General features: G+C 39.5%; 1 protein-coding gene across 1 annotated transcript in view; it reads left to right on the forward strand.

Annotated features, from left to right (window-relative positions):
* Positions 1–4519: 4519 nt before the first annotated feature.
* The window catches only part of PGAP1 (post-GPI attachment to proteins inositol deacylase 1), a 41888-nt gene continuing 32334 nt past the window's right edge, over positions 4520–14073 (forward strand). Inside the window, exons 1-2 of the mRNA XM_070956829.1 lie at positions 4520–4819; positions 13854–14007. Coding sequence (XP_070812930.1) covers positions 4520–4819; positions 13854–14007 — 454 coding nt within the window. The remainder of the gene's footprint in view (positions 4820–13853; positions 14008–14073) is intronic.

Here is a 14073-nt window from a genome sequence, read left to right on the forward strand (position 1 = left end):
TGAGCCTTCAGTCTGGTCCTTAAAGGCAGCCCAATGCGGACCAAGTTGCAGTAATTTAAATGTTTCAATATTCCAAAAGCAGAACTAACGTAAATTGCAGGAAATAAAAAGAGTAGACCACATACTACTTTGAGTCAATTTTATACAGGTCTTTGAAATAATTTAATAAAATCACTCATTGCTATATTCAGAGAAAGTCAGAGATTAAGAATAGTGAATCTATCTTTTTGTTGCTTGAAGGCCCATAATCAATTTGACTTGAAAGCCCATAATCAATTAATTATTGGATTGTTAATATGTAAGAAAGGAAGTTACAGCTATCATTTCCAAACAAGAATAATTTGCTGGAAAATTTCTTATATTATTTTGTTTTGCAATTGTTTTTTCTTTTAAATCATCTGTTGAAATATGATTTCTATTTTTAAGGGTCATCTTTGAACATAACTAAAAAATGTCTGATTGAAACCCTTGTAATCCTGGTCAGAAAGTACTTTTTTAACTGAGTTTGCCTCATTTTTGGGATAAAAATACTGTAAATAATAGGGAAACTGTTTGCAAGCTTCCAGAAGACATCAGGCTGACTGCTGCTGGAACCATAATGTTGGATGGTTTTGCATTACCAAATTATTTGGTACATAAGCCAATTGTACAGAAAGTTACTGTTTGTAAGAAACAATTTTATATTTATGTTCTCTAAGCTTCATGGTTGGAATTTTATGTATCATTAAACTCTTAAGATTAATTTTTCATCATTCTAATTGCCTGATTTCTTCATTTCTTCCTACAAATGTGAAGCATGGGTATTTGATTTTTACAACAAAATAATTCATTGCACATTTAGCAATAGCACTTAAACTTATATACAGCCCCATAGTGCTTTACAGCACTCTTTGAGTGGTTTACAGAGTCAGCATGTTGTCCCTAACAATCTGGGTCCTCATTTTACTGCAGTCAGAAGGATGGAAGGCTGAGTCAACCTTGAGCACATCAGGATCAAACTCCAAACTGTGGGCAGAGTTAGCCTGCAATACTGCTTCTAAGCATTGCTCCACCAGTGCTCTTTTAGACAGAGCATTTTCACATAGTGATTCTATACTGGTTTGAGAAAAACAAGATCAAACCTCTGTAATGCCATGAGGTTGGCTCATTCAGGGACTGAGCTAATTTATTTCTAAACCACAAATATCTAGATAATTTAGATAGATAATTTTATTTCTATACCGCCTCTCTCCCGAAGGACTCAGGGCAGTGCATAGCCAAATCCCAATTAAATTTTAAAATTATTAAAATTATTACATTTATGGCCAAGTTTCATTAAAAACCCAAAAATTTAAAACTCCGAATTTAAAACTACTTTACAAAGATAGCCCTGCCTGTCAGAAGAGCAGGGTCTTGAGGGCACAGCGAAAAACTCGGAGGTCAGAGATTGTGCGTATTTCCGAGGGCAGTTCGTTCCAAAGGGCAGGAGCTCCCACAGAGAAGGCTCTCCCCCTGGGTGTTGCCAGCCGACATAGTTTGGCTGACGGCACCCTGAGGAGTCCCTCTCTGTGGGAGCGAACTTGTCGGTGGGAGGCTATCGATGGCAGAAGGCGGTCTCGTAAGTACCCAGGTCCTGAGCCATGGAGCGCTTTAAAGGGGATAACCAACACCTTGAATTGCATCCGGAAGACCACTGGAAGCCAGTGCAGCTCGCGCAAGAGAGGTGTTACATGAGCGCAATGGGTTGCACCCATAATCACCCGCGCGGCCGCATTCTGGACTAGTTGGAGCCTCCGAGTGCTCTTCAACGGGAGCCCCATGTAGAGAGCATTACAGTAGTCCAGCCGAGAGGTAACAAGGGTGTGAGTGATCGTGTGCAAGGCATCCCGATCCAGAAAGGGACGCAACTGGTGGATCAGGCGAACCTGATAGAAGGAACCCCTGGCCACGGCCGTCATATGCTCTTCTAAAGACAGCCATGTGTCCAGGAGGACACCCAGATTGCGAGCCCTCTCTGTTGGGGGTAAAGATTCACCCCCTATAGACAGCGATGGCGACAGCTGACTATACCAGGACTACGGAAGCCACAGCCACTCAGTCTTGGAAGAATTGAGCTTGAGCCTATTTCTCCCCATCCAGACCCGCATGGCGTCTAGGCAGCGGAACATCACATCAAGGGCATCATTGGGGTGGTCTGGGGTAGAGATGTACAGTTGCATATCATCAGCATACTGATGTACTCTCACCCCAAAACCACGGATGATCTCGCCCAGCGGCTTCACATAAATGTTGAACAGAAGGGGCGAGAGGACCAACCCTTGCGGCACCCCCCAAGCGAGGCGCCTCGAGGTCGACCTCTGCCCCCCTGCCAACACAAACTGCAAGCGGTCGGAGAGGAAGGAGGAGAACCACCGCAACACGGTTTCCTTCTATTCCTAACCCCCTCAACCGCTGCAGCATGATACCATGGTCGATGGTATCAAAAGCCGTTGAGAGATCTAATAGGACCAGGACAGAGAAGCAACCCCTGTCCCGAGCCCTCCAGAGATCATTGACCAATGCGACCAATGCCGTTTCCGTGCTGTATCCCCGCCTGAAGCCCAGCTGGTACGGGTCTGAATCTTCAGTACAACAATGATCTTTTGGTGGGAAACACACAACAGCTCTATGACTTTTTCTCAATTACAAAATCTTCTGCCTCACCCTGATTCCTGAATTTGCACATATTTCAAAAAGAAAGGACGCCTTTCCTTCTAGTAAGTGGAGGTGTTTTGCACACACCTCTCATAAAGAACATGAGCAGAGAATATGTGTTTCATTTATTTGTTAAACAGGCCTGATATTAACTAAGGGATGGGCAGAGATTTTTTTCACCATGATATTTGCATTTCAAGTTTGGCAGGTTTCAAGGTAATTGTGGAATGTCTTCAACTATCTTTTGAGAAAAAAGAGGGAGCAGAATTCAAGTAGAAGCATATACATAATTTCTTTTTAATCTAATGAAATTTATACAGTTCTTACTTTGAGGGCATTTACAGTAATTTTTTAATTGGTCGTATTTATTATTATCCAGCATAGTTTGAACAGAGATATGCTTATGGCGCAAATGAAATCTGATTATGCATTGCATATGATTTGTTTTGATTTTGCCTATTTCATAAATTTCTCCATAGTAGATGTCAACCACGATATAAAGCATAGGACAGTAGGTTGTGTAAATCCAGTCAATTGTGGCTCAGTCAATAGAATGCAAGTAGTCCTCAACTTGCAACCATTTGCTTAGTGACTATTCAAACTTACAAAAGCACTGAAAAAAGTGACTTATGACCGGTTTTCATACTTACACTGTTGCAGCATCCCCATGGTCACATGGTCAAAATTAGAAAACTTGGCAACTGTCATGTATTTATGATAGTTGCAGTGTCCTGAGGTCATATGATCACTTTTAAGATAGAAGCAAATTCAATAGGGAAGCTAGATTCACTTAACAACTGTGTTAGTAACTTAACAAGTGCAGTGATTCACTTAACTGTGGCAAGAAAGATCATAAAATGGGGCAAAATTCACTTAACTGTTTTGCTTAGCAATGGAAATTTTGGGCTCATTTGTGGTGGTAAATTGAGGATTACTGTATAGTCAAGCATAGTATGATGTAGCAACTCATCTATTCCAGATGTGACTCAGCCTTTTCAGTGAGCCTCAGTGTCCTTTTTTTCTCCTATCATTTTATCAACTTTGATTTTGCTATCGATCATTGTTCATGTTACTGCCAACAAGTTGCAAGCAGGGTTAATTTGGGTTAAACGCCACTAAATTTAATTTCTACACAACATGTGGCTTTATATAGTCAGGTGAAGGATTGGCCAGTAAGAGATTAGGAGGAAAACGGGTTTGATGAATCCAAACGACCAGATGACAGCAAAAAGTCAAAAGAGTTTCATAACTCTAGCAGATTGTCCGAATTTTTTGCAATCTAGCAGCCACAAAGCAAATTAGCTTCGCTCAGGGGTGATGTTCAAGAGTCATTCTTTCCTATGTGTTAATTATTATTTTGTTATTAAATAGGTGTTACGATTCAATAATACACGCTTCGTCCAACAAGCCGCTCGCGTCATCTTTCAAAGATGTGGCTTAATTTCCCAACGATAGTCGGAACTCTTCCTCCTTCCCGTTTTTTCATGTCCGTGCTCGTTTACGATTCGGGCTTAAATTGGTATTAGATGCAAGCCTCCGCAGCTGCTAATCGGGCTCCCCAACCTCCGATTCCCAGTTAGCGACCTCCGCGAAATCTTCCCCGCTGGAAGTCTATGGAGATTCTCAGTCATCCAGGTCACGGTTGTCCCAAAGGTGCTTAAAACAATAAAAGCACCTTCGGGGTTGGTTTCCCGCTGAAAGCCGCCAAGGCTCAGCCACCGGCCGTCTCGGCAGCCCACTCGCCCCGCCCACCCCGATCCGAGTGACCTTCCCAAAATGGCGGACGGAAAAGCTCCCTGAACCCCGCCCGAGAATTCCGAGGCGGTTTTGGGCCGACCTTCCAAAGATGGCGGAAGGCCGGGCTCTTTCCACGGCTTCGCCCCGCCCGGCGAGGGAGGAACTCGGGGCGGTTCCCCGCCTCTTGGCGGGTGTGGCCCGCCGGCGAGAGGGCAGAGGCGGCCCTGGCGGCGAGAAGGCAGAGGCGGCCGCCGATGAAAACGACATGTGGACGGCGGGAAGGGTGACCGGAATTTTGTTTCACGGGGTCTTGGCAGCTCTGGTGCTGCTGGGAGCCCGGGACGTCTTCTTTCAGTATGAAGAGAACCGGTGCAGCATGACCTACATGTTCGACTACCCGGAGTACCTGGTGAGTGGCTGGGTGACAGGCGGCGGCATCCTGCAAGGTGTCCCGTTCTGCCTTCCCCTCCGCCAGTTCTCCCTGAGCGGCTGGATCCGTCCGTCCGTCCCCCCCCCCCTTCCTATAAAGAAAGACCTGCTTTCTCTATAATGGAGTTCCTGAGGAACTTGGTCCCCGGCGAGACCAGAGCCCGCGAAGGCTCCTCTCCGCAGCCGACGGCAAAGCATCACCCCGGTCTCAGGGACAGCTCCTTCGGAGGAAGAGCGCCTTTGCCTTGTGCCCTTCATCCGCACATAGCAGCGGTAGCGGTCCCTTTTCAGCCCCTTCTCATCTTCGTAGGCTTGCTTGGTTTCCTTCCATCGGCGCCTGTCCGTCTGGGGTGTGTGTGTGTGGTCTCGCCTCTGTTCAGTGGGAGCCTATATAGCACCTATGTAGGATGCCCTAAAGCAGCGGTTCTCCAAAGGTGGCCGGGGGACCCCCGACACCATTTCAGGTGGGGTCCGTGAAGCGAAAAATAAATATTTTAAAATGTTTTGGGTTTTTTTATTATTATTATTTATTTGATTTATATGCCGCCCTTCTCCGGAGACTCAGGGCGGCTTACAGTGCGTTGATGCCTAATAGGGTAAATATTGATAGACATAACTACTTTAACCAAAACTCTTTGGGGTCCTCACTCATTTATTTTTTTGAATGCAAAGAGGGTATTTCTGTGGAGATTCTCAGTCATCCAGGTAAAGGTTGTCCCAAAAGTACTTTTTCAACAGGCATCTGGGCTTTGTGGGAAAAGTCCAGTTGCCTCTTGAAAAAGCACCTTTGGGATAAAGAGAGACCAGTTTGAGACCCACTGCCCTAGAGCAGGGGTCAGCAACCTGCAGCTCTGGAGCCGCATGTGGCTCTTTCACCCCTCTGCTGCGGCTCCCTGTCACTCAAAATATGCATCACAACCACCAATTGTGACACCCGCCAGCACGCGATTTATAGAGCTTTTCAACCCCCAGTAGGAGAATCATGGATAAATCCAAGAAATTAAAAGATTCAGAAGAAAACAGAATGTTTACATATGCCAGTTTTGTGGCTGCTCAAGAAATAGTCAGGCATGGGAAGGGTTTTGTGGCTCCCTGTATTTTCTTTTCTGTGGGAAACCGGGGTCCAAATGGCTCTATAAGTGTTTAAGGTTGCAGACCCCTGCCCTAGAGGAATAAAGCCTTCAGTAAATTGCTTAATTGTTATGAAAAACCAGCCCAGCTCACCTTTGTGGAGAACATGCTTTTCAAGTTGGCTTGACACTTGGCTCTCAAGAGTCAATGTTTCTATTTCCATGCACTAAGCCAAAAGTCAAAGCTGCATTGACCCTTGTTAACTCGCTAGAAAGTTACCAATTCGTTTGCTGTTTAGTAATTGCTTAATAGTGAGAGAATGTGGATGTTGAACTGTAAGGTTTCATTGGATTCATAGCAATAGTCACAAAGTATTTTCCCTGTGAATGTTGATAAAACTTTTCTTTTTCCTTGAAGTGAGTATTACAGGTAGTCTTGACTTACAACCACAACTGAGCCCAACTTTTATGTTGTTAAGTGAGACATTTAAGTGCATCTTACCCCATTTTACAACCTTTCTTGTTTCAGTTGTTAAGTAAATCACTGCCATTGATAAGTTAGTAACTCAGTTGGTAAGTGAACCTGGCTTCCCCATTGACTTGGTTTGTCAGAAGGTCGCAAAAGGTGAACACATGATCTTGGGACACAGCAACGGTCATAAATCTCAACCAGTTGCCAAGCATCTGAATTTTGATCACTTTATCATGGGGATGCTGCGAAGATTGTTACTGTGAAAAATGGTCATAAATCACTTTTTTCACTGCCATTGTAAGTTTGAACAGTCACTAAATGTATTTTGTTTTGTGGCTTCCTGGTTCTCAAAGCGTTCTACTATCATTATCTTTTTCTGAGGATAACTATGATGAAAAAAATGCAATGGTCTTTTCAAAAGCAGAATAGGTCAATTTTATCCTGAAAAGATTTGTGCTGGACATAAATCCTCCTTTCTGTCAGTTTTTCATATCTTCCTTTTAAAGATGTCTATAATGTCAGCAGTTTTACTATTATGAGTAATGCAATGCAAAATTTACAGACCAAAACCAGTGTAGACATGTATCACAAGTAATTGGTGTGATGGTATGATAAGAAAGCAAAAGCAGAAGTTCCTGAAACTCTTTTTCTTCAGTATCATTTTCTTTTCATGTGGTTGTTTTAGGCTTGGGAAGTGAACCAATTAATTTGCCTTTATAATTACAATATGTGTTATTCAAAAATTATTTTTGTCTATCTTGAAGTGATATTCTTTATATAGCATATTTAGCAAGCAAAAAACTGGAGGTGTTTTTTTTTCTTCCCAAGTTGTTTGTTTAAAATATCCCACATCCACAAAAAATGATTATTTCTAATGTAGGGAATGAACATATAATGAACATTAATACATAGAATAAAATATTAAAGCAAACAACTATGTAATAAATTGTAATTTGAGAATGCAGGGCCGCCCCTAATAATGTAATACTTTCCCCAGAAGAATACGGATTTGACTCCAAGGAATGTGCCTTGGATAGCATTCTGATTTTATAATTAATTTTTCTGGCAAAAGGATCTCAGAGATGGCCCTTATCCAGTGTTCATAATAAATAGGCAGGTTAATGTGAGAAGAAGTGGTATACAAGCTTTTTGGATCCCAAGTTGGTCGTCACTGAGTTACTACAGAATACACAATGTTGTTTTTCTAAAAGCATGTTCTTTCTGAGATGCCTTAAGAACTTTGATACTTAGCTTTAAAATGCAGGTTACTTTGTATTTGATATCTCCCATGCTATTTCTTGCTGATGCCTCTAATGGAAAAGGATCTTGAGAGATACGCTTCATATGGACTCCTGTAATAAAACAATTATAATTTTGTTTTTGGGGAAAAAAATGATTTTTTTTGTGGAAAGTATTTTAAAATATGTTATTTGCAGTGTAATATATGGAACTGATGCCACAATGTTGACCAGGACTCAATTTGTTTGATTCAATTTGTCAAAGCAAAAGTTTGGTTAACAAAGTAAATATTTAGCATGCTTTCAAATATAAAACTTATATAGGAAACAGTTCTACACTGTTAAAGTAGTCAATAGTAATAGTTTCAGTGAGATTTATTCCAGGCAAATGGGTATCAGTCTATAGGCCCTTGCCATATTCATATATATATATGCGGGAGAAAACCCGAATAACCAAAGACACATATATATATACATACATACATACATACATACATACATACATACATATACATATACATATACATATACATATACATATACACACACACACACACACACACACACACATATATATACACACACACATATGTGTGTGTGTGTGTGTGTATTTATTATTTATTATTTAAATTTCTATACCGCCCTTCTCCTTTCGGACTCAGGGCGGTGAACAGCCAAAAATAAAACATTTGTACACAAAAGTTAAAATAGTTTTAAAATAATTAAATAAAGTTTGGCCCATAATTTAAAACATTTCAATTAAAATTAGTATCAATTTTAAAAACTGATATAAAATCAGGCCAGCCCGGCTAACTGAAAGAAATAGGTTTTAAGGGCCCGACGAAAAGTCCGGAGGTCTGGGATCACTCGTATCTCTGGGGGTAGATTGTTCCAGAGGGCAGGCACCATCACAGAGAAGGCTCTCCCCCTGGGGGTCGCCGACCCCCTGGGGGTCAGCCGACATTGGCTGACGGCACCCTGAGGAGGCCCTCTCTGTGGGAGCGAACTGGCCGGTGGGAGGCAATTGGTGGCAGAAGGCGGTCCCATAGGTAACCCGGCCCTAAGCCATGGAGCACTTTAAAGGTGATCACCAACACCTTGAAGCGCACCCGGAAGTCCACCGGAAGCCAATGCAGCTCGCGCAGGAGAGGAGTCACATGGGAGTGCCCCGTTGCTCCCATAATCCCCCGTGCGGCCGCATTCTGCACCAGTTGGAGCCTCCGGGTGCACCCCAAGGGGAGCTCCATGTAGAGAGCGTTACAATAGTCCAGACAAGAAGTGATGAGTGCTTGAGTGATCGTGCGTAAGGAGTCCCGATCTAGAAAGGGGCACAACTGGCGTATCAGGCGAACCTGATAGAAAGCCCCCCTGGCCAAGGCCGTCATATGCTCTTCTAAAGACAGCCGTGCGTCCAGGAGGACGCCCAAGTTGCAGGCCCTTTCCGTGGGGGCCAATGATTCGCCCCCAATAACCAGCGATGGCGCCAGCTGGCTATACCGGGACACCGGCAGCCACAGCCATTCGGTCTTGGAAGGGTTGAATCGAAGCCTGTTTCTCCCCATCCATATATATATTCACTAGTTTCTAGGCTTTTTTTTTTTTTCTGGCAGCCAGCAAACACTCTGCTGCCCATTGGGAGACTAAGGAGACGAAGATAGATCTATTTCTATCTCCCAATGGGCAGCAGAGTGTTTGCTGGCTGCCAGAAAAAAAAAAAAAGCCTAGAAACTAGTGGATTGTGATTTCACTGAACTAGGGCTGCATAAAAATCTTGCCTTACGTAGGAAGAACCTGGCTAAAGAGAAATACACATAAAGCCTACAAAAAGGAAAGAATATATATATATAAATATATATATATATGTATATGTATATGATATGTATATGTATATGTGTGTGTGTATATGTATGTATATATATATATATATATATATATATATTCTTTTTTCATAGGCTTTTATGTGCATATTCTCTCTAGCCAGGTAAAACCTGGCTAGAGAGAATATATATATATATATATATATATATATATATATATATATATATATATATATATATATATATATATATATATATATATATATAGTTGTATTTCTTGTTCTGGTCCTTTTCATTGTTTATTTTATTGCTCTGTTATTTTACTTCTATTCACATTCTTTTCATTTCTTTCTTTTTATTGTTGTAAGCCAGCTAGAGCAGCCCCACAGCAAGATCGGTGGCAAACAAATTTAGCAAATAAATAAATAAATGATATACCTTGTGGTACAGCTTCCTGGTAATATATATCTACAGTGTTATTACCTAAAACAACAGAATTTTTTAAACAACACAATGAAATGGAGACTATTAAAAGACTTTAGAGAAGAGTTCTGCAGATGTTGTACTCATGACTTAAATTGGTAGTTGGAAGCTGCTGTGGGCTAAATTTGTTAAGTATAATAAATAGCTAGTTTAACATATGGTGGGTGTGGGAATGTCAGTATAACTAGAATTTTGCAGCAAATTCAACAGGAAAGACAAGTACTGGTTATCTTTATGATGTGTTTATCTGATTTCTGTCAAACTTAAAAAAAGCTATTGTGTTGTTTAAAATACTTTGGGTGAAATTAAGTAAAAGGCAGAAGATGTTTAAATATTAAGAGTTAATAGAGCTATGCAGTAATGCAAATTTGAAGTGGAAAATTGCTCAGAAAACGGCCAGAATTCTTTTTCTATATGCCTTGTATAATATGGAATCTCAAGGCAAGGAAACCATTTTATTTGCTATTTTTGTATGTAGTTTCAGATTGATTCTATACCAATTCTTATGATGTCATCCCTGATTGGTATAAAAATTGTTCAATTATAATAGCAAACATGTGACCAGGGTTGACTTTAGAATAGTAGAATAGATAAAATGCAAGTTACAATTTAAGCTAAAGTGGAAAAAGAAAACCAGACAGTTTCCAGTATATAATCTTGAGCATATCCCACCATTTTCAAGGAGACTATCAAGAATTACTTTGAAGGGTTGAGCCTCATTAATGAGGAACTAGAAGAATTATGGAATGAAATCAAATAAATTATTAAGGATGAATGTTAAAAGATGCTGACAATGATCAAGAAAGAGAAGAAAGCAAATGGATTATGAAATAAATGTTGGAAATTGCCAAAAATGCAAGAGAAGCCAATCAGGATTTCACGAAGAAATTTAACAAAGAATTCTTAATAATTCTTAACTATATGCTTGCTAGAAGCAAGAGAAACAATATTACATGAACATATTGAAATTGAAAACAGACATGGAAATACAGGGAAAACTTTGAAAGATCTTCAAACTCACGAAATACCAACCTCATGCTGGTGTAGAAAAGGATATCAATGGATAATTAATAACCAATTCCAAGAAAACCAACAAAGATGGAAGGAGAATTCTGAAATTTGATAGTAGATATGTCAACATGCAAGATAGCTTAGAAAAGTCATGTTACTTAACAAGAATATCTAATATAAGAAGATGAAATTAGATCAGCACTATGATCATTACCAAGGCATAAAGTTACAGAGAATTGATGGAATATCTACAGAAATATGAAGAAGAATCAATAAAGGTTTTTACCAAACTATGCTTAAAGCTAAGATAAAGTAGAAAAACATTACAAAATTTAATTACACAAAGGTATTGCAATATTAAATTAAAGCCTTTCATAGATCATCTTCATTTTATGTTGGTTTGATAAAACAAAAGAAGCTAGTTGTAATAGTTAAGGCTCAGACTTGGTAAAACTGCCTAATCTAGTTAATAGCCAAATTGGAATAGGTAGATTGTGTACCTCCAAAGAGTAAATTCCCATTAATCCACATCGGATTCTGAAATATACTATAGTCTTATTGCCTCGTTATCTCAATGTCATTTGGCAGGAAATAATTTTTATAAAGAATTGTTCTTTTCCCATGAATATCTTGAAAATCACATTTTACATAGAGCAGCATATGAAATTTATATGATTGTATACAAAGATATCTATACATTTACTATATTTACATATATTTATATATGAGGGGGTTTAGCATGGTGACTTGAGAATCCCAGAAATTAATAAGAGGTAACATAACAGCTATTGTTCCTTTTCAGAAATGTAGAAACTGAATTTATTTTAAAAAATATTTAATGATTATATGCCATCTAAGTTGGTCTCAAGTCTTAGCAACCACATAACAGATTTTCTTTTCTCAACCTGGTACTTCAAGTCTTATAGCGACACACCCTTTGGCTTTATAACTGAGTTCATCCACTTTCTTGCTGGTCATCCTCTTCTTTTTTCTTTTTGCCATTAAAAAATGCACCATATACAGTATATGATTCAAATAGTTTCTGTCGGTTTTCACAGGTGATTTTACTGTCTTTTGGGATTTCCTCTTTGCACTTTGTTTTCTATTTTGCGTTTTGTGTATTTCTACCCTGTATTTCTACAGGCACTTTCAAAATAGATCAGAATCATAACATAACAACATAGAGCTATTAAATATTGTACAATGTATAGCTTGTGTACATAAAAGCTAAATAACAATCCCCCAGAACAATTCCAATCAACTGGAATAGTTATTATTTTAATAGCAGAATTTTAAATCTGTGTGATGGAGTGTCTAACAGACTCTGGGGAAACAAAAGAGGAAGCAGAACCATTATAGGAAAGATTACATACAACCAGGAAAGGGGGAGGGGTAAATGGGATTCAGAGTGACTTATCTTAATTATTTTGGTTATAGATGGATCCGGAAAATTGCTTTGGCAAGCAGATTATGTTACACCACCCTACTAGCAATAAGTAGCATTCCAGCAATTCAAGTATTCCTTGATTCCTGAGTCTGATAGCTATGAAGGGCTTGGCATTTCTACAGTTTTTGCTATTCATCTAAGGAGTAGTGAAAAGACAAATACAAGTAGTCCTTGACTTTCAACTGTTCATTCAGGGATTGTCCAAAGTTACAATGGGATTGAAAAAAAAGTGATTTATGACCATTTTTCACACCACCATTGCAGCATCCCCATGTTCACATGATCAAAATTCAACCAGTTGGCAACTGGCATGTATTTATGACAGTTGCACTGTTCCAAACTCATGTGATCACCATTTGTAAACTTCCCACCTGGCTTCCAACAAGTAAGGTCAGTGGCAAGGGCCAGATTCACTTAACAACCACATGATTCAATTAACAACTGCAGTAATTCCTTTAATGCGGGCAAAAAAAGTCGTAAAATGGGGCTCAACTCATTTAACAACTGTCTTGCTTAGCAACATAAATTTTTCGTTTAATTGTGGTCATAACTTGAGGACTATCTTTACCCTTCTTTTGCTGTAATAATCTGCAAGTAGGCTTCATCTGCCTACTTCTCATAGCATGATTGCTAATAGAAAATAGTACACACAAGCATTAGATCTGTATGAGTATTAGGGTAGCTTTCACTGCTACGATTTGTGTTACACATTTCACTATTTCTGGCTGTTCAGCATGGGTCTATGACAATTTGCCATGGCCAACTTGCCACAGCTAATTCACCACGGCCAATTTGCCATGTAACAACTCACTGTGGGAAAAGAGTTACACTAATATCAAAGAAATGGTGGAACAGCATCGTTAAAGGATGCAAAAAGAGATGACAAAAATATTTTTTTATTTATTTTAAATAATTGAATTGTTAAATTGCCCTGTGGCAAGTTGTCTCGTGGTGAGTTGGCCATGATGAGTTGGCTATGACAAATTGGCCATGGTAAATTGGCCATAGTGAATTGACCATGGCGAGTTGGCCCATTCCAATTCAACATGCTGTCTACAGCTAATGAGAATTCCAAAAAAAGATTGGCTTGGGGAAGGCTGAACTATGTGTTTAAATCTGTTGGATGTGGAAAATAACACTTCCCCCTGCTAGTGCCATAAAGTTTATATACATACTTGCAAGATTACCTGTGTAAGCAAAGTTAAGTTTTGGTTCTCCATTTCAGAGTCTTCTCCAAAGTTACTGTCAGAAGGAAGAAGAATGCAAATGTTTCAGATTTGCAGTTCTTTAGTTACATATAGAAGATAGTGAAATATTAAAAAAACTGTCTTATTGTTTCAGACTTTTTTAAAGTATCTCTACTTCATATTAATAGCACAGTACAATTTATTATGTAAATTCTATTTACGTTGTGATTGTTTTCCTGTTAATACCAAAATGTTACCTTTCTTCTGCTGAAATACATCTTTTTTTCAGAGAATAAAATTACCTAAGAAAATATCCAAACGTTACCCAGCCTACGAGCTATATCTCTACGGGGAAGGAATTTCTGCAGAAGAAAACAGAAATCTAATCTTAACAGGAATTCCTATCCTTTTTCTTCCTGGCAATGCTGGGAGTTTTAAGCAAGGTAAGGTATCTCCGAAGGAATAGAAATATCTCTGTAGAATACCTAAAGAGGAAATAACATGGGTAT

This window comes from Pituophis catenifer, unplaced genomic scaffold, assembly GCF_029215685.1.
Source record: "Pituophis catenifer annectens isolate HBS135680 unplaced genomic scaffold, rPitCat1.0.hap2 SCAF_1, whole genome shotgun sequence".
NCBI lineage: Eukaryota > Metazoa > Chordata > Lepidosauria > Squamata > Colubridae > Pituophis > Pituophis catenifer.